This window comes from Cyclopterus lumpus, chromosome 1, assembly GCF_009769545.1.
Source record: "Cyclopterus lumpus isolate fCycLum1 chromosome 1, fCycLum1.pri, whole genome shotgun sequence".
Classification (NCBI taxonomy): Eukaryota; Metazoa; Chordata; class Actinopteri; order Perciformes; family Cyclopteridae; genus Cyclopterus; species Cyclopterus lumpus.
Window position 1 is genome coordinate 27,369,022 of NC_046966.1, and position 18,755 is coordinate 27,387,776.

General features: G+C 43.7%; 1 protein-coding gene across 1 annotated transcript; it reads left to right on the plus strand.

Moving 5' to 3' along the window:
• Positions 1–249: 249 nt before the first annotated feature.
• Positions 250–18,732, plus strand: LOC117739366 (equilibrative nucleoside transporter 1-like). The gene is made up of 13 exons (XM_034545731.1): positions 250–530; positions 2,119–2,174; positions 3,679–3,760; positions 4,347–4,519; positions 7,403–7,542; positions 9,259–9,393; positions 9,672–9,769; positions 11,447–11,525; positions 11,860–11,918; positions 14,085–14,193; positions 16,295–16,380; positions 16,591–16,790; positions 17,284–18,732. The coding sequence occupies exons 2-13, from the start codon at positions 2,149–2,151 to the stop codon at positions 17,393–17,395; spliced, it is 1,299 nt and encodes a 432-aa protein (XP_034401622.1). The 5' UTR covers positions 250–530; positions 2,119–2,148; the 3' UTR covers positions 17,396–18,732.
• The last annotated feature ends 23 nt before the right edge of the window (positions 18,733–18,755 follow it).

Below are 18,755 nucleotides of genomic sequence, written 5' to 3' on the forward strand. Positions count from 1 at the left end.
AGACCACCTTCACTTTAGTGGGTGCAATGGCATCAGTAACAGACTTGAATCTAGACTGAAGACTGAGAGCACCTTGTTGTCTAGACGAGGGGGAGCCAATTGGGGGGTTGCTCAATGCAGCACTGGTCATTGCAGAGATCTCTCTACTGAGTGCACCTTTCCAGTTATTTAGTTGTTCTGTTATCACATAATCAGCATTTATTCAGGAAAAAACAAAGTCCACAGAACTGACTGATATCAGGGGCCAAAGGTCACTGCAGACAGAAGAACTGATTCTGCTGAAACAGCAGAAAGACGTGAGGCAAATAAGAGGAGGAAGATCTCTGAGAGAGGAACAAGGAATACATAAAAAAACGTGACAGATACAGGAAGAAAGATTTCCCAACTGACTGGCAAGAAAGACTAAAGGAGACTTGAACCGAGAATGAAACAAAGAGAGACAGAAGTTGTTTGTTGAGGGTTCACAAACAGGAGCAAAGTTCTTCTGCTCTTCTGTAGAACTCTGCTGTCGTCGTGGAGAAACACTGAAGGTAAAACCTCCAGCTGCTTTATTTGCTGTGATTGGGAGTTCATCTTAATTATGTTATTGTTAATATATTTACTCTAATATTTATTTTTCATGATTTTGTGAAATATAGTTTTGAGCCTATTTCATTTTTGGTTTTAGGAATTATAATGTAAATATATAATGTCACAAAGGTTAGGGTTTAGAAAACAAAACCACAAGGGTTAGGGGTAGAGGTTACCTAACCCCTAAACCTAACCAGGTAAAACCAGAAGATTTAATTTTGCATTTGATCTACTGCATGCAAGGCACTCATTCTGTCGGTTAAGGGTTAACTCTCTGGAGTCGATGGACATCCCGGCTTGTCCTACGGTGTTTAGGCAACGGTTATAATCATATCTCCGCGGTAAAAAGGCACATAAATATGAGCGAGCCAAGAGCTTGGACGTGCCGTGTGACGTTTGTGTTAAGCTCCGCCCTGAAACTTAATTTGTGGAATCGTGTGTCATCAATATTTTGCGTGAAACTAACCAATGAACACTTAGGAAATGGACCTGCCCACCTTAAGCTTAGGAAAAACACTGCCATTTTCAATTAGTAAATAGTAAAAGTTTGTTTTTATATATATATAGGACATATTCTGCTCTTGTTTGGAAAACTGTTCTTGAAAAACAGACTAAAATATATAGTCAATATTTTGTTTGAAAACTAAAACAATTGTAATGTTCATTTTTTTTGCATACATCCCATGAAGCTTGATCTGTAGTAATGTTGAAGTCATTTCTCAGTCCCATTTGATCTCATTCTCTCACATTTGGCATTGACAACACTTTTACTCAAAAAACGACATTACAAAATATCGTTTTAGACATTTATTACATGTAACTACTATTGTATTCATATATTTCACCACTTTTGTGAACCTAAAACTTTGGTAAACCAATTTCCAGCACCAAAACTAGTTTGTCCACATGAGTAAAGGTATTCTCAAGAGATTTGAAGAATTTTAAATAAATCTTAAACTTTTCAGCTTTAGGGCCAAATCTTTATACTGTACCTAAAGACAACGGTGCTTCATTACATAGATATCTAAGATTGTTCTGCAATTTTTTATATGGGTATGTATCAAATGCAAATGCCTTTTCAAAGGTGAATTTAAGAAATTCTGTAAAATCAAGAAAAAGACTTTAGACCCCAAGGGAGTTAATGATTGGTTAACAAGGCTTGTCAGAAGAAAATTTCAAAGATATCAGTAGTTTTTTTCTTATATTGTACCAACATCAACAGACACCGACAGGCTTTCTTCATGGACACTTGCAGACACATAGAGCAGGCGTTGACAAACATCAAATGCTGTTTGCAAAGGCGTTTATAAACCCTGGCTGGCGATATATATATATATAAACCAATACCTTGAACGGTCTGAAAAAGGCAACGAGGAATGAAATCATGGACTTTACATAACAGGGTCATCTGTACATACTGAGGTTTATGTTATCTAAAGTAAAGACCTTGACCTCTTTGTTATATAAGTGTCTGTTTGAAGTCTGATGTATTTTACTTTGAAAAGTATCTGAATGCTGAGTAATTGTTTTTCTGTATCTGTTCATCAGGTCTTCCGTTAATCCAATCCTCAGAGGATAATGGCCATCTGCTCACCAAGAGACAAGTGAGTCAAAAACAACTTTCCCCTGTTTAGTTTGAAATAATAAATGCAGCAGGATGCTACAGATATTCAAACACTCTTTAGATTCCAGGTAAAGTTATAAAAGTAGTATATCATTCTGATTGACATTTAATACAGACGCTAAAATCAGTTATTGATTTTTGTTAGCTCAGTACGTAGGCTGGAAACTAGAGGGTAGCAGGTTTATGTCCTGGACGGACCAGGTACTGATTGTGGACTGTTAGCTGAAGAGGTGACAGTTCACCTCCTGGGCTCTGCCGAGATGCCCTTGAGCCAAGCATCAAAGTTGTTTCTCAACGGCATCTTGAGACAAGGACTTCAAGATGTCGTTGACTTGGCTGAGGCAATGGTGAAGTTGAAGAGGGTTTATTGTGAAACCACAGGTTTGCCTCCATCTCCACCAGCGATCACTTTTAGTGGAGTGTGATCCAGGTGGTCCACCTCTGATAGCCATCACCTCCACTGGAGTGTGATCCATGTGGTCCACCTCTGATAGCCATCACCTTCAGTGGAGTGTGATCCAGGTGGTCCACCTCTGATAGCCATCACCTCCACTGGAGTGTGATCCATGTGGTCCACCTCTGATAGCCATCACCTCCACTGGAGTGTGATCCATTTGGTCCACCTCTGATAGCCATCACCTTCACTGGAGTGTGATCCATGTGATCCACCTCTGATAGCCATCACATTCAGTGGAGTGTAATCCAGGTGATCCACCTCTGATAGCCATCACCTTCAGTGGAGTGTGATCCAGGTTCCACCTCTGATAGCCATCACCTTCACTGGAGTGTGATCCATGTGATCCACCTCTGATAGCCATCACCTTCACTGGAGTGTGATCCATGTGATCCACCTCTGATATCCATCACATTCAGTGGAGTGTGATCCAGGTGGTCCACCTCTTATAGCCATCACCTCCCTGTGTAGTGTGATCCAGGTGGTCCACCTCTGATAGCCATCACCTCCAGTGGAGTGCGATCCAGGTGGTCCACCTCTGATAGCCATCACCTTCAGTGGAGGGTGATCCATCTCTGATAGCCATCACCTTCAGTGGAGTGTGATCCAGGTGGTCCACCTCTGATAGCCATCACCTTCAGTGGAGGGTGATCCATCTCTGATAGCCATCACCTCCAGTGGAGTGCGATCCAGGTGATCCACCTCTGATAGCCATCACCTCCAGTGGAGTGCGATCCAGGTGGTCCACCTCTGATAGCCATCACCTTCAGTGGAGGGTGATCCATCTCTGATAGCCATCACCTCCAGTGGAGTGCGATCCAGGTGATCCACCTCTGATAGCCATCACCTTCAGTGGAGGGTGATCCATCTCTGCCAGCCATCACCTCCAGTGGAGTAAAGATGATGGCTGGCAGCTGTTAATAATGAGTGAAAATGATATTAACTTTTTGGGTTAGGGTCAAGGTTATCAAAGTTAAACAGTAAAAACACACCAGTCTGTTGCTCACAGTGGTTTTGTGTCTTCCTGCAGGTATTTTGGCGTCTGGCTGGTCTTCTTCATGCTCGGTTTGGGGACACTGTTGCCCTGGAACTTCTTCATGACTGCTACCATGGTATGACATCACGTCTTGTCGGTTATCCATCCACACATCATCTTCTGCTATGTGAAGTGAATGAAACAACTGCTGTAAAAAATCAATTCTACCATATTATGGTATATGTATTACATTAAAGTAAAAGTTAGGATAGCCAGAAGAAAAGTTCTGCATATCTGTAATGAACACTAAAGTGTAGTAAACATTTAAACTCTGTGGATTTTCTATGTTTAATCTCATATTCGGATCCAAATAACCAGTGAATGTATATCAAGAGTGGATCGAAGCAAAAATTATAACTTCTTAATATGTTCAACAGTGTTTTCCCCCTTCTGATGGCTCTTTTTTTATTTAATTAATTTATCTTCCTGTGTGTTTATTAAACCGCAGATTAATTCACCATTGCTTCCTGTTCAGATTTTTTTTTGGGCCTATCAAGCAGCAGTCTAATCTAACTGTACAAACATTTCCTCCTACTTCAGTCACGTTTGTGAGTGTAGTTTGAAAATGAAGCTGTACATTTGTGTTTGAACATGTGAACAATGGGATTGGAGCTGAGAGACAAAGTATTGAGAAACGGACTAACATGTTGGTTTGTCTTCAGTACTTCACCAACCGTCTGAAAGACTCCTCATTGGTTGATTCTTCAGCCAATCAGACAGAGGCTTCAAGTGAACATCGCAGCCTTCTAGAGGCCAAATTCAACAACGTGATGACGCTGTGCGCCATGCTGCCGCTGCTCATCTGCACCTGCCTCAACTCCTTTCTGCACTCCCTGTGAGTACTACAACACAACAATACTAATGACAAGAGTCATAGGTATAGTATAGGTAAATAGGCATTCGCAATTTCACTGACGTTGTGCCGTTATTAAATCAAACTGGCTGCTGCTACTCTAGTAGCGCTGGAAACGGCAGTCATCCAGAGGCAGCTCCTGGAGGAGAAATCCACGAGCTGTGTGCGGCTACGGATAATATATAATATTAATAATATGAATCCAGACACAAGGGCGTCTGATGGTCCGACGTTTGACACAACATGTACAAAGAAATAGTGTTTTTCATCTAATTTCTTCTATCGCGGAAATGATAACTTATTCCATGGAGATAAGCCACAATTAGTCCGGCGACTAAACTCACACAAGTAAAGCGCTTTTGGTGTGAACGCACCTTTAGTTTTGTCTGTGTAAGTTGTACTTTTATAATATGTGAAGTTCTCAATAAGGTTCTTGAAATAGAACCTCTGCTGTAATAACACTGTGCCCCACAAGAGGGGCGCACCCCACAGTTTGAGAAATACTGGACTAGGGTGAGGTGTAAGTTTGGTTCCAGCAGAGACCAGTTCATTTCACCTGTACGGAAACTCTGCATGCGTACAAACATTTAGGAGACATAGGTGGGGAACTGAAGCCAGACCTATTTACTTCTTCACTAACAATGATCACGCTAGTAACGATATGGGTTTGAATGGTTTATTGCAAAAGTTATGAAACGGAAAAGGGTGTCGAGGGGTGAGGGATGTAGGGATGGGGTCGAGGGGGAAGGGATGGAGGTCGAGGGGTAAGAGGTAAGGGAAGAAGAGGGGGCAGAGGGATGAAAGAGAGGGAAGGTTGGTGGGGTGCGGTTGGTCAGCGGTGTCCCTGTGGCTGGTGGGAACGGGGGAGTGGAGACTCGTGGATGGGTGTAGTCTTGTCTGAAGCTTCATGTGGACAAGCACCGGTGAGGTTGGAGTGGATGTGGGAGAGGTATGCGGAGAATAGGCGCAGAAAGCGGTTCGGTTTTACGAAGGCCTTTAAGGAGCATGACTACATGCGAATGGGTCGTGGCGGAACAAGGAGCCCCTCAGGACAGTTTAGTGAGGAAGTTAATTCCGCTTGAGTAGACTCGTATGGTAGAGGACCTGATTTTGTGGGAATGGGCGTATGTGATGAAGTTGGTGAGGGTGAGGACGTCGAGTGATGGGAATGGCAAGCTGGCGAAGGCGTGGAAGGCTTTAACGCTGTTCCGTCCTGTGAGGTACGAAGAAAGTGTTTGTGGTGCAACGCTGGTGATGATGGGAGGCAGAGACTGGGTGTTCTAGTTGTGGGGTCAGATGAAGATGGTGGCTGAAAACGGTGGGACCGGAGTCGGCCGGGGTTCTGAGGCTGGTGCTAAACGTCTGAATTTCTGCAGAGAGAAACGAGGAAGTGAATCAGCAATGAGGTTTTTGTGACCTTGGATGTGGGCGGCTCGGATGATGAACTGAAGCAGAGCTGAAACTAGGGTTAGTCTGCGCATGAACTGCATTATGTCTAGGCAGCGTGACCGTCCCTTGTTGATGATATCGACTACTGCGCTGTTGTCAGAGTAGAAAGCAATGGTCTTTTTGGACCATTCATGTCACCAAAGAATGGCTGCGATGACTATGGGGTACATCTCGGAGATCGCGGAGGAGGGAGTAAGGGATGCGTATTCCGGCGGCTATTCGGCTGAGAACCACTTGTTGCCATAGAGGCCGCCGAAGCCTATCTGAGGTGGAAGATGAGGCTTTGGTTACGGGGAGCTCGGGGGTGCGGCCGAGGTGTTGAGAGGAAGCATGTGGAGGCTGGGTGGGATGGAGCGTCGCAGAGCTCGAAGTTTAGGGAAGGGCAGGATGTAAAGACTCTGCAGTACAGGGAAAAAACATAAGCAAATTCCGTCGTAGTGAGTTCCTTGGACCGGGTGGGAGAGGCTGGCTGAGCTCGATGGGGCCGAGGACGGTAATCAGTTCTCTAGGGGTGTGGGGATTGCTTGCGGATGGGTGGATGAGTTGAGTGAGGTCAACATAATTGCCGGCGAGAATCTGCTGCCTGAGTGTGTGAGACGACGGGGATGGTCGGGCGGGTGGGTGTGCTGGAGGTAGCGCTGTGGCTAGGGTGGACGTGGTGGGTGGATGTACGTGATGCGGGAAGGAGCTGTGAAAGATACGACCTGGCCGCTGTGGGCAGCTAAGGCCCGTGGTGTGCGTCGTGACGTCATCAGCGTTGCTGCCGGCGTGGCGCCGGGAGATCAGAAGTGCCGTGACGTTTCGCTGGAAGTTCGTCAGGCGTTGTAGGAGTGGCACTCTACGGAGCATCGGCGTAGAGAAGGATCGCGGCCGTCGTTCGACTAGCAGTACTCTCCTGATACTGTAATGTGCAAAGCTCTGCTCTGCTAGCCCGACCCCTTTGATCTTGTGGTCCGTGGCAGAGGGAACAGATGGGTGATGCTCTGTGTTCTCTACCTCCTTCTGTTTCATGGATTGGAGTTCCATTCATACATTGTCATATTCATGTAATGTGTTTATGTAACTTTGTAAATGCTGTTCATTCTGTACACATGACATCTATTGCTTCTGTCCATCCGGGGAGAGGGATCCTCCTCTGTTGCTCTCCTGAAGGTTTCTTCCCTTTTTTCCCTGTGAAAGGTTATTTTTGGGGAGTTTTTCCTGATTCGATGTGAGGTCCTGGGACAAGGATGTCGTATGTGTACAGATTGTAAAGCCCTCTGAGGCAAATTTGTAATTTGTGATATTGGGCTATACAAAATAAACTGAATTGAATTGAATTGAAAATTGAATTGATTCCTCGGCTCTAATTCAGTTTCTTCTCAATGCAACCCCTGAGCTCTCCGATGATCTTTGAACTTCTTCTCCTTGTGTCAGTATTCCTCAGCGCCTGCGTGTAATGGGTAGTCTGCTCATCATCATGTTGGTCTTCATCGCCACCGCTGTTCTTGTCAAAGTTCCTCTGGAGCCACTGCCCTTTTTCTCCATCACCATGGTGAAGATCATCATCATCAACTGTGAGTCTGTAGCATTTGGTTGAGGGCTCCTTGTTACCGATGTGTTACTTCTTAATTTAGCTCTTTATTAGGGTTGTAACAGGTTGAAACATGAAACTTGATGTGCAAGTGTTCACCCAATCGACCACATGGTGGCACTGTTATTAACGTCGATTTTTTGTAAGGTCACGCCCCTCATACATGTCCGGTTCAATCTTATCTACAAAAAAGCCTCTTGGACCATATAACTCCGCCTACTTATTTCCTGCCATTTAGAATTTGTACAGCTTTTTTTTCCTATCTCCTCCTTCCAAATTTTCTGTGGATCATTATTGGACTAATCTTATTAAAAGATTTTAAAAGCTTGGGGATACTGACCCATGAACTTCCAAAGGGTGTCAAAAGGCTGTGTCTCAGCAAAAAACTAAGTCAACAACCAAAATGAGAACCTGAAATATTCCTTGAAAATTTCAATAAAATCAACACTTCAAAGTCAAAACTTGCAGCAGTTGTTTCATGATAATGTTTAACCACATATGTGAAACTATTGGGAAAGCACTCAGTCGTTTGAGAGGTCGGAAGACGAGAGAGATAATAAGTCCTTCTTACTCTCTGAAGAGTGTGATTGGTCTCTTTCTTTAGACACAAAGTGGAGCTGCTTCTTTCTGTCCAGCCAAATAAGACATATATTGTTTATATTGTTAGTACTTTTTAGGGTCCTCTACGACGAAGGCATATCCAGACTGGTGAACATTTTTAGATTTTGGAGGAAAAGCATTAGTTCATAAAGAAACGTCTATAGCGCCCCCTAGAATTTTTATTTCGTTCAAAAGCCCACAGTGTTTGCCCCCAATGACCGATTGACTTGAAATTTGGCACACATGTCCACTTGCACTTGCTCTACAAAAAAGTCAATGGTGACCATAGAATGTGCCTAATCAGATTTGACGCCATTTAGAATTTCATAAAGAACACGTTTTTTTCTATTTTCTCCTAAACGCTAGCTCCGATTCGTACAAGACTTTCTGTGGTTCATTATTGATTCATTCCAAAATCGGGCAGTAGGATCTTGAGGTGGTTTGTTTGCAGTATAGTATAATTTCCTGCATGCAGGAAAAAACGTCTAACTCATAGACGCTTACTCTGACAGTCACAGACTTCTCGACAGCGTGAACCGGCGTCCAGCCAGTACCCCCGACGACGTGGAGGAGGAATGAGGACCCGCACATCGCTGCTTGCAGCTTTAATATTGTGATTGTTGTTCTTTGTTTTATTCTTTGTTGGGAGTTGGTTTTGTTTGAATAATTATCTGTCTCTCTGTCTGTCTGTCTCTCATTCTGTCTGTCTGTCTGTCTGTCTCTCTCTCTCTGTCTGTCTCTCCCTCTCTCTCTGTCTGTCTGTCTGTCTCTCTCTCTGTCTGTCTGTCTGTCCCTCTGTCTGTCTGTCTCTCTCTGTCTGTCTGTCCGTCTCTCATTCTGTCTCTGTCTGTCTGTCTCTCTCTGTCCCTCACTGTCTGTCTGTCCCTCTCTGTCTGTCGGTCTCTCATTCTGTCTGTCTGTCCCTGTCTGTCTCTCTCTTTCTGTCTGTCTGTGTCTCTTTCTCTCTGTCTGTCTGTCTGTCCGTCTCTCATTCTGTCTGTCTCTCTCTCTCTGTCTGTCTGTCTTTCTCTCTGTCTGTCTGTCTCTGTCTGTCTCTCTGTCTGTCTGTCTCTCTCTCTGTCTGTTGATCTGTCTTCAGCGTTTGGGGCGGTGCTTCAGGGCAGTCTGTTCGGGATGGCCGGGCTGCTTCCGGCTTTGTACACGACTCCCATCATGAGCGGTCAGGGCCTCGCTGGGAGCTTCGCTGCCTTCGCCATGATCTGTGCCATCGCAAGTATGATTATGAACTATGAACTCCTTACTAATTCCTTAATACGGTATTGATAACACATCAATAACTTAGCAATAACCCATAAGTAACTCATCCATAACATCAAATTTAGTTTTATTCGAAAAATACAAATAATAATTATTATATATATATATATAGAATATTTTCTGTAGAATTCAGTCAGTATGTTCTCCTTCTTCTCCTCCTCATCTTCTCTTCTGGTCCATCTCCACCTCTCCTCCCTTCCTCTCCTCCTCTCCTGCCCCCCCCCCCTCCTGTAGGTGGCTCAGAGCTTGAGAATGCAGCGTTTGGTTATTTCATCACGGCCTGTTTTGTTATTGGTCTGTCTGTCCTTTCCTACGTCCTGCTGCCTAAACTGGTAAGTACACACACACACACACACACACTTTATAGGACACAGAGGACAAGACACAGATGTGATTATTCACCTAAAGTCCCACATGTAAGTATGTTTGTGCGTCTGTGTGTTATTAGTGCAACTAAGCCATGTATGCTCACGTTCAATTAAGTTTATTTTGTATAGCCCAGAATCACAAACTCCCCTCAGAGGGCTTTACAATCTGTACACATACGACATCCCTGACCTCACATCGGATCAGATAAAACCCTTTCACAGGGAAAAAAGGAAGAACCCTTCAGGAGATCAACAGAGGAGGATTCCTCTCCCCGGATGGACAGAAGCAATAGATGTCATGTGACCAGATGAACAGAGTTACATAAACATTCAATGAGTATGACAGAATGTATGGATAATTAGTAGTAAGCATGGACCACGATCCAGACCTCCACAATCCATGAAACAGAAGGAGAAAGAGAGGGGCGGCATCAGCAGGGTCATGATAGGAGGCAGGGGAGCAGGAGACCAGCAGAGCAGCGACCCAAATAAAGTATATTGCCAAACATTACACTAATTGTGCTCATTAATTGGTGCTGGGGGGGAACCCGGGTATTGGAATCAGAAGTTGTTACACTGGAGCCCAACGTGGGGCCCCCTGAAGTAAAGCACATGGAAGGAGAGGAGCCGATCATCGCGTTGGGGCAAATGCTAGGTGTGATCGCAGCGGTGCAGCGGGACCAGGCGGAGGCAAACCGCCAGTTCCTGGGGGCGCTCGAGGTCCAGACTGAGAGGCAGACCTATGCCCTCGAGCAGCTCGCTGCCCGGACAGCTGCAGTGCCATCGGCGCAGAACCCCTCCACCTGGGCGGGGGTAACTCTGCACAAAATGACGGCAGCCGACGACGGGCAATCTTTTCTTGAGACATTCGAGGTGACGGCGGAGGCGTGCGGTTGGCCGGTGGCGGAGTGGGCGGTCCGTCTCCTGCCTCTTCTCACCTGGGAGGTGCAGACAGCAGCCCTGGGGCTGCCTCCGACAGCTCTGCACAATTATGCTGCGGTGCGTAAAGCCGTCGTGGATCGACTGGGACTGACCCCGCAGGACCACCGGTGGAAGTTCTGCGAGGCAACGCTGGGGTCCGAGGACTGTCCCTTTACGTACGTGCACCAGTTGAAGGACGCCACCACCAGATGACTACAGCCCAGGGCGCAGGCGGCGGTGGAGAAGGTCGTCTTGGAGCAGTTCATGGAGGTGCTGCCGGCCAGAATATCTTGTGGTCAAGAAGGATGGGTCTATGCGGTTCTGCGTGGACTATCGCAGGCTGAATGATGTGTCACGGTTCGTGGCTTACCCAATGCCTCGGGTCGACGATCTCCTGAACCGGCTGGGCACTGCGCGTTTCTTTACGACCCTGGATTTAACCAAGGGCTACTGGTAGATTCCTCTGTCGCCAGAGTCCAAGGAAAAGAAAAGTCCTGGGACAGGGATGCCTTATGTGTACAGATTGTGAAGCCCTCTGAGGCAAATTTATAATTGGTGATTTTGTGATACATAATAATACATAGAGTGAAATGAGATCTTGTCTTTTGTGTTTCATCTAACCCTAAACTTATTTACAAACTAGAATGATATGCATTATCAAATCAGGCCGCATGGTAGCTTCACAATGTTTCATATTTGATGTGGTGTGTTTGTTTTCAGAAGTTTTTCCAGTTTTATCAGGAGAGAAACGGAAACCAGAGGCCAGGCGAGGAGAACTCAGTAAATCTCATAAACAGAGGTACAAAATAAACACGTTGACACTGATCCACAACACCTACTGTAGAAAAACGTCAACTCAGAGTTCAATTTATACTATCAGCTAAGTTTAACTTGATTCTAGTTTTTCTTTGTTTTGCTCTGTCATGTTTTTTTGTTCTCATATCTTCTCCTTTCTCCTCCTCCTTCTTCCTCTTCTCCTTCTCTTCTTCTTCTCCTTCTTCGCCCTTCTCCTTCTTTCTCTTCTCCTTCATATTCTCCTTATTCTTCTCCCTCTTCTTCTTCACCTTCTCCCTCTTTTTCTCCTTATTCTTCTCCTTCTCTTTCTTCTCCTCCTCCTCCTCCTCCTTCTAAAGGTGAAGCAGCTGACCAAGACATAAAACCGAATGTTTCCATGATAAACATCTTTAAGAAGGTCAGAGACACAAGAATCCCAAAGTTTTCACTGATTTTATCTATAAAAAGGGTTAGACACTCTGAAGAGGACCTGTTTGTACATCAGTTAATGACACAACTCAATGGTATGTTTAGCTGGTGATTGTTTATGTGTAACAGGAGTTACATTAACCTTTATTAGGGTCCGAGCGACTATTGCTTTGTCTACATTGGGAGCATTTCTGGGGCACGTAGACATTTTTAAAACTAACCATATTTGGCACGCTTGTCAGGCTTGGTGAAAATAGCCATCTGATCAAGGAGTCACTAAGGTCCGCCTACTTAGATTTTCCGCCATTTTGAATTTTGTGAAAAACACATAATTGACTTTCTTAACTATATGCTTGGTCCAAATAAAAAAAAAAACTAATATCAATCAAATCATTGAAGCCAGATGACCTAGAATATGTCAACCATTTATTTATATCTCATTGTGGTAAGGATCTATGGCCCAATGAACATCTTAGGGGCGTGTCTTGTTTTTCAATGCTCATAGCGTCAACACTATTGGGACTAATCACTTTGAAATATTTTTCCTAAATGCACATGGCATGCCTTAACTTGCAAAAAAAATATTGTGCAATTTGAAGACTAGGGGGCGCTACAATAATTTGCCGAAGTTGGCCGTTTTTCGCATTTTTAGCTCGTTTTTGGCACTTTTTGCCGTTATACATTTAACGTTATCTCCCACAAAAAAATTCCGATCGACTTCAATCTTCTTTCCAGGATGATCAGAAGGCCTTGAGCATGATTATTCTGCAAAAAAACGTTGCTTTCACACACTCTCACTTGTCGTTAAAAAAATTCTAATAAAATCCCACTTTCTGTTTGTTGTTATGCTAGAGACTGCTGCTTTAACTAAACCAATCTTTCCAAAAATAATCATGCATGATGCCAGTCAAGCCCTGAACACATGTACAAGAAGAAACTTTTGAAAATGTCATAGGAACACCAAAAAAAAAAAATGAAATGATCAGAATATATATATAATATATATATATATACACATATATATATATATTTTTAAATACATATTTGTTTTAAATATAAACTATATATTTATGGACACAATATATAAATAATTATATCTGTATATATATTTATATATGTAACAGATTTGTATTGAGCAGGGAAGAAGTTTACTCGGATGATTTCTTTTCCAGCATTTATTTGCTCCTGCAGAAGACAATAAAACACACATATTGTCTTACAAAAGGTAAGAACAAAATAAAATGACAACTTTTAGACACTAATATTTTCTAGCTATATGAGTTCCGATCACATTTTTTCAGCGAACCAGTGGCGCAGTGAGATAAAACACATTCCTTGAGTGTGGGAGTTGTGTGTTTGAATCCAGGCAAGTGCACATTTTTTCATCCCTTTTTTTTTTAACCTTTAATTTACATGACGGGGTCTAGACTTCACGTAGAGACACGTGATGCATTTATCTGTTCACATTCTCAAAGCGCCCTACTGGCCAAAACAAATGAACCTAAAATGCATCAGATTCACATGTAATTTACACAACGTGGTCTACACTTCATGTCAGAGACACATGATGCATGTATATGTTCACATTCTCAAAGCGCCCCCTACTGGCCAAAACAAATGAGCCTAAAATGCATCAGATTCACATGTAATTTACACAACGTGGTCTACACTTCATGTCAGAGACACATGATGCATGTATATGTTCACATTCTCAAAGTGCCACCTAGTGGCTCAACTGGACTTGCTCTAATCTGCCCCAAATGTGTTGTGCTTGTTACAAGTCACGGCCTGAGGATATCGACAAGTCTAATTTCAGTCGTAGTCAGAGCGCCACCTGCTGGCTCAACTAGACTTGCTTGAATCTGCCCCAAGCTCGTCGTGTTCGTTACAAGTCGCGGCCTGAGGGTATCGACAAGCTTATTTTCATTCGCAGTCGACGCGCCACCTACTGGCAAAAGAATATCGGGGTTACGCGACAAACGGTAAAACGTACGACCAGCGGCCCCGCGTTCTCGGCTGAGCGGGTCGGTGTCCCGCTGGCGCCCCCGACTGGCGCGGTGAGCGAGGACCCGTTCATTGCTGCTCGCAGCTTTAATTTAATATGTTTTTCAATAAGTGATTAAATATGTGTCTTCCTCTCTGCTGACCCCTTCAGATCTGGCTGGTGGCTCTGTTGGTCTGTTTCAACTTCACCGTCACCATCGGAACATTTCCCGCCATTACTGCCGACACCAAATCCACCCTCGCCAACGGAGGCTCCTGGGGTCAGTAGACACGTCAGAAAGGGTTCTTCTTCTGTAGTGGTCTCATGTGTTCGACCATCACCATATATAGAGTTTATGTAAAGAGCTGCATGGTGCCTCAGAGCAAGCTGGGCTCGGTTCTGATTCCCAAGCTGGACCGCCCTTCTGTGTGGAGTCAGTATGTCAGCATGGTTCTCTGGGTTCCTCCCACAGTACAAAGACATGTAGCTTAGGTTAATTGCTGTGAGCGTGAATGGTTGTTGTCATGTGTCTGCCCTGTGATATTCTGACAACCATATATCGGCTTGAAAAGCGGATAAAGGTAATGGAAGGATGGAACATATGAAGAAGATGAATGAAAGAAATGAACAAAAACTACGATACGTTTGAGTTGAAGCATGGCATGGAGGGTGCAGATGGCTTGGAAGTTTCAAATTCAACTGATGTTTACTGAAAGGTATTTTTAATTCAAATGTAAGTAGTGTTAAATCTCTGACAAGAGCAGAGGGGTTAGATTACATTTAAGGAGTGAAAATACTTTAAATGGTGGGTGAATAGTACTGACTGGAGTTGATTTAAAGTAAGTGATGGAGTGTGGTGGTGGAGCAGGTCTGTGAAGGAGGAGGACGCCTGATGGAGTGTGGTGGTGGAGCAGGTCGGTGAGGTAGGAGAGGGTAGGAGGGGGTGATGAAGACGTAGATCAAAGTTTCAGCAGCAGATGAGGATGTGATGGGCGGAGACGGGATGTGATGTTTTTTAGGTGAAAGAAGGCAGTTCTGGTGATTTGTTTGATGTGATGTTCAAAGGAGAGATTGCTGTCAAACGTGACTCCAAGGTTGTGGATGTGTGGGGAGGGAGACAGAGTGGAGTTGTTGATGGTGAGGCAGAAGTTGTCACTGGTTGTAGTGAGGGATTTGGGACCGATGATGATAATGACAGATTTATCACAGTTGAGTTTGAGGAAGTTAGTTTGCATCCATGATTTATTGTCAGTGAGGCAGTTGGTCAGAGTGGAGTGAGGAGCAGTGGTAATGGTCTTTGTGGAGATATATTGCTGGACATCATCAGTGTAGCAGTGGAAGAGAAGACCATGTTGACGTATAATGTTACAAAGAGGATGAACAGAAGAGGACCAAGCACCAAACCCTGAGGGACGCCTTGAGACAGAGTAGTTGTTGTCTTTTTGTTAAATATGATTTAAACCAGGAGAGAGCATATCTGGTGATGTTGAGGGACGATTCGAGGCAGGAGAGAAGGATGTTGCCGGAAATGCAGGGAGATGGATAGGGTGGTTGAGGTGTTCAGGTTGCTGTAAATTATGTCAATTTTTGTCTTGAAAAATGAAAAGAAAGAGTTGCATTTGTCCACTGTAAAGGATTTGGAGGTGTTGTCCCTGGGTTTGAGAAGCTTGTTTATTGTTGAGAAGAGAGCCTTTGGGTTGGAGGAGCCAGAGTGTATGAGGTGTGAGGAGTCGTAGGTGACCTACTGAGATGAGTGCGTTTTTGTATTGTTATCGGTAGTCAGAGTGGGCTTGGAAATGGACTGTTAAACCGGTTTACTTGCAGAGTCTTTCAAGTTGGCGCTTACATGAGTGTGTGAATGAGAGTTTTGGTTTTAATGGGAGCCAGCTGATCAAGACAGGAGGAGAGCGGGTTATTGTAGTAGTTTAAAATATTTAAGATTTCTGAAGGCTATATTGCGCCTGGCTTTTGGGATGGGGAAAGGGATGTCAATGTATAATGGGAGAGCTAAGGTGCCACCTGCCTATCAGGACTAACTAACATTAGTAGAATAGCTACGGGAGCAATTTGGGGTTGACATGGGTTAGCGAAGCTGGGGAGCAAACCACCAATCCCCTGATTGAAGGACGACCCTGCTCTCCACTGAACCACAGTCGCACCCCACCATGTGTCTTAGATTTCTGGCCTTTTTGGAAATCAGGTCGGTCCTCATCTGAAGGAGATGCCAATGCACCTTCAGATGTTTGGTAGCGGACAAGAACCAGAAGAAGAACTTCTGCATTTAAGCTGATTACTTCCAATGTTAAGAGTCATTGTCCGTATGAGTGCTGTCTCACTAGACAGATCAACTCGCTGTTTGAGTCTTTTGGTTTTTTTAACAGACAAGTTCTTCATCCCAGTCAGCTGTTTTCTGCTCTTTAACCTGTGTGACTGGGCTGGGCGGAGCTTAACGGCGTTCTGTATGTGGGTGAGTTTCATATCAAGCATTAAACATCCACAATACACCTGTTGAATGATCCAGAGACACAAAACACTAAAAACTGTGTCTCCACCCGGCTCATACAGTTGGTCTTCTGTCTCCGTTCATTCAGTGACTTGCGATGAAGTGTTTTCCCATCTTAGTCCTTCTTTTTGTATTGATAAATTGTTGAATGTGAGTCATTATCTCTGTTTCCAGCCGAGGAAGGACAGTGTGGTGCTTCCTGTGTCCATCTTGTGTCGTCTCATCTTCGTCCCTCTTTTCATGCTGTGTAACGTTCATCCTCGTCTACACCTGCCCATCTTCTTCCACCACGACGGCTGGTTCATCTTCTTCATCATCCTCTTCGCCTTCAGTAATGGCTACCTGGCCAGCCTCTGCATGTGCTTTGGTCCAAAGTAAGAAACAATGGTTACAGTAATGTAACCCTAGTTCTATGAGCACAGGTTAAGCTCTCTACTGGTCTCAATAGGTAACACTCTCTTCACACTGCTGTCCTACATCCTCCTCAGTGAGCGGCGTAGCAGCTCTGTGGCTCCTCGGTAGAGGGCTCAACCGGTGCTCATAGACCTAGTGTTACAATAATGTAACCTTCTCATACATCTGATTCATACTCAGTTGCAGTATCATCATCTACATGTATGATTATATTAATAACATTGCCCATCATAAAAATAACCCAGTAGGCATCTTTATGTTAATTAGATACAACTGTAAATAGTCATGTGATTCAACTGTCACCTAATTTAAAATACTGCTCTATTCATGTACATGTAAACTTCCTTTCATACATTGCATACAAGAAATCTATTCAGAATGACTTGATTTTGATAAAAAATTATTTAATATTTTGTATTCGTGTGAATCACTAATTCATACTTATTATTTCAGAAATGTTCGTCCTCATGAAGCAGAAACAGCTGGGGCCATCATGGCTTTCTTCTTGTCGCTGGGTTTGGCTTTAGGGGCGGCTCTGTCATTTTTCTTAAGAGCACTGGTTTAACTGGAACACCACATCTTTTTTACTGGATTATCATGAAAACAAACTGTGTATTACTGGTTCAACTGGAAAACTACCTGCTTACCGTTGGATTAAATCAGAGACAAAACACCCTGTTTTTATGGGTCTCACTGTATGTGAGTCGTTGTGACTTCACGTCTCATAGGGTCCATTGGACCTGGCAGTATCTAATGCCTGGTGAGCCGGCCTCCTGCCATGGCCCCTGCTGATGTGCCTCGCCGCCTCTCCTCTCTACCTCCTTCTGTTTCATGGATTGGAGTTCCATTCATACATTGTCATATTCATGTAATGTGTTTATGTAACTTTGTAATGCTGTTCATTCTGTACACATGACATCTATTCTTCTGTCCATCCAGGGAGAGGGATCCTCCTCTGTTGCTCTCCTGAAGGGTTCTTCCCTTTTTTCCCTGTGAAAGGTTATTTTTGGGGAGTTTTTCCTGATTCGATGTGAGGTCCTGGGACAGGGATATCGTATGTGTACAGATTGTAAAGCCCTCTGAGGCAAATTTGTAATTTGTGATATTGGGCTATACAAAATAAACTGAATTGAAAAGTGAATTAAAGTTTCCATAAAGTTTTAGATGTTTCAGCACCACTGACTTTTTCAAGATGAGCCTGAAATTTCAAGAGAAAGAGTTCAAAGTGTCATGCAACTCAACAGACCAAACTTAACATCTCCCAAGATCTCCCTCGTTGCCAGTGTTTTGGTACATTCTGTAAAAAAAGTTGAATGTAATGTACACTTAGTACGAGCTCATCATTGATTGTAAAAATACATATATTGTATGTTATAAAAAGTCATAATATAGTGTGTCATTACCCTAACACTACAGTAAATTTAAAAAAGTAATGGTATAGTATTTCGTGAAAAACTCTTGTATCCTCATGCTGCGTTCACACCAAAAGCGTAGAAATAAAGTTGAAATATTTAAACTCTGGCGAATTTTTAACGGCGCCCGGTGAAAATTAGCGTAATTCGCAACCATTCGCGTCTGTGCATTGACTTTGCATGGGATCTACTCACGCGAAAAATTCGCACCGCTTTTGGTGTGAATGTAGCATCACATGCCTTGACAAGCAGAAACGTGCAACGTTCTGTTATCTGTTCTCAAGGAATGTTAAAATTAGCCAAGTGTGTGTTGTTTTCAGGGCATGTATCTAGCTGGAATGCAGGTGTCTCTTTGTTGTTTCCAATTTATCTCTGCCTCCCCTAGATAAGTCAGCCGCCTGACCTTCAGTTATTATGGGAAACTGAACTCAGTTGCTTTTTTATAATCATGAGTCTACTGCTGGCCAAAGTTTATGAGAGCTTTAGCAAATGGAAGTATAAAATAGGATATAA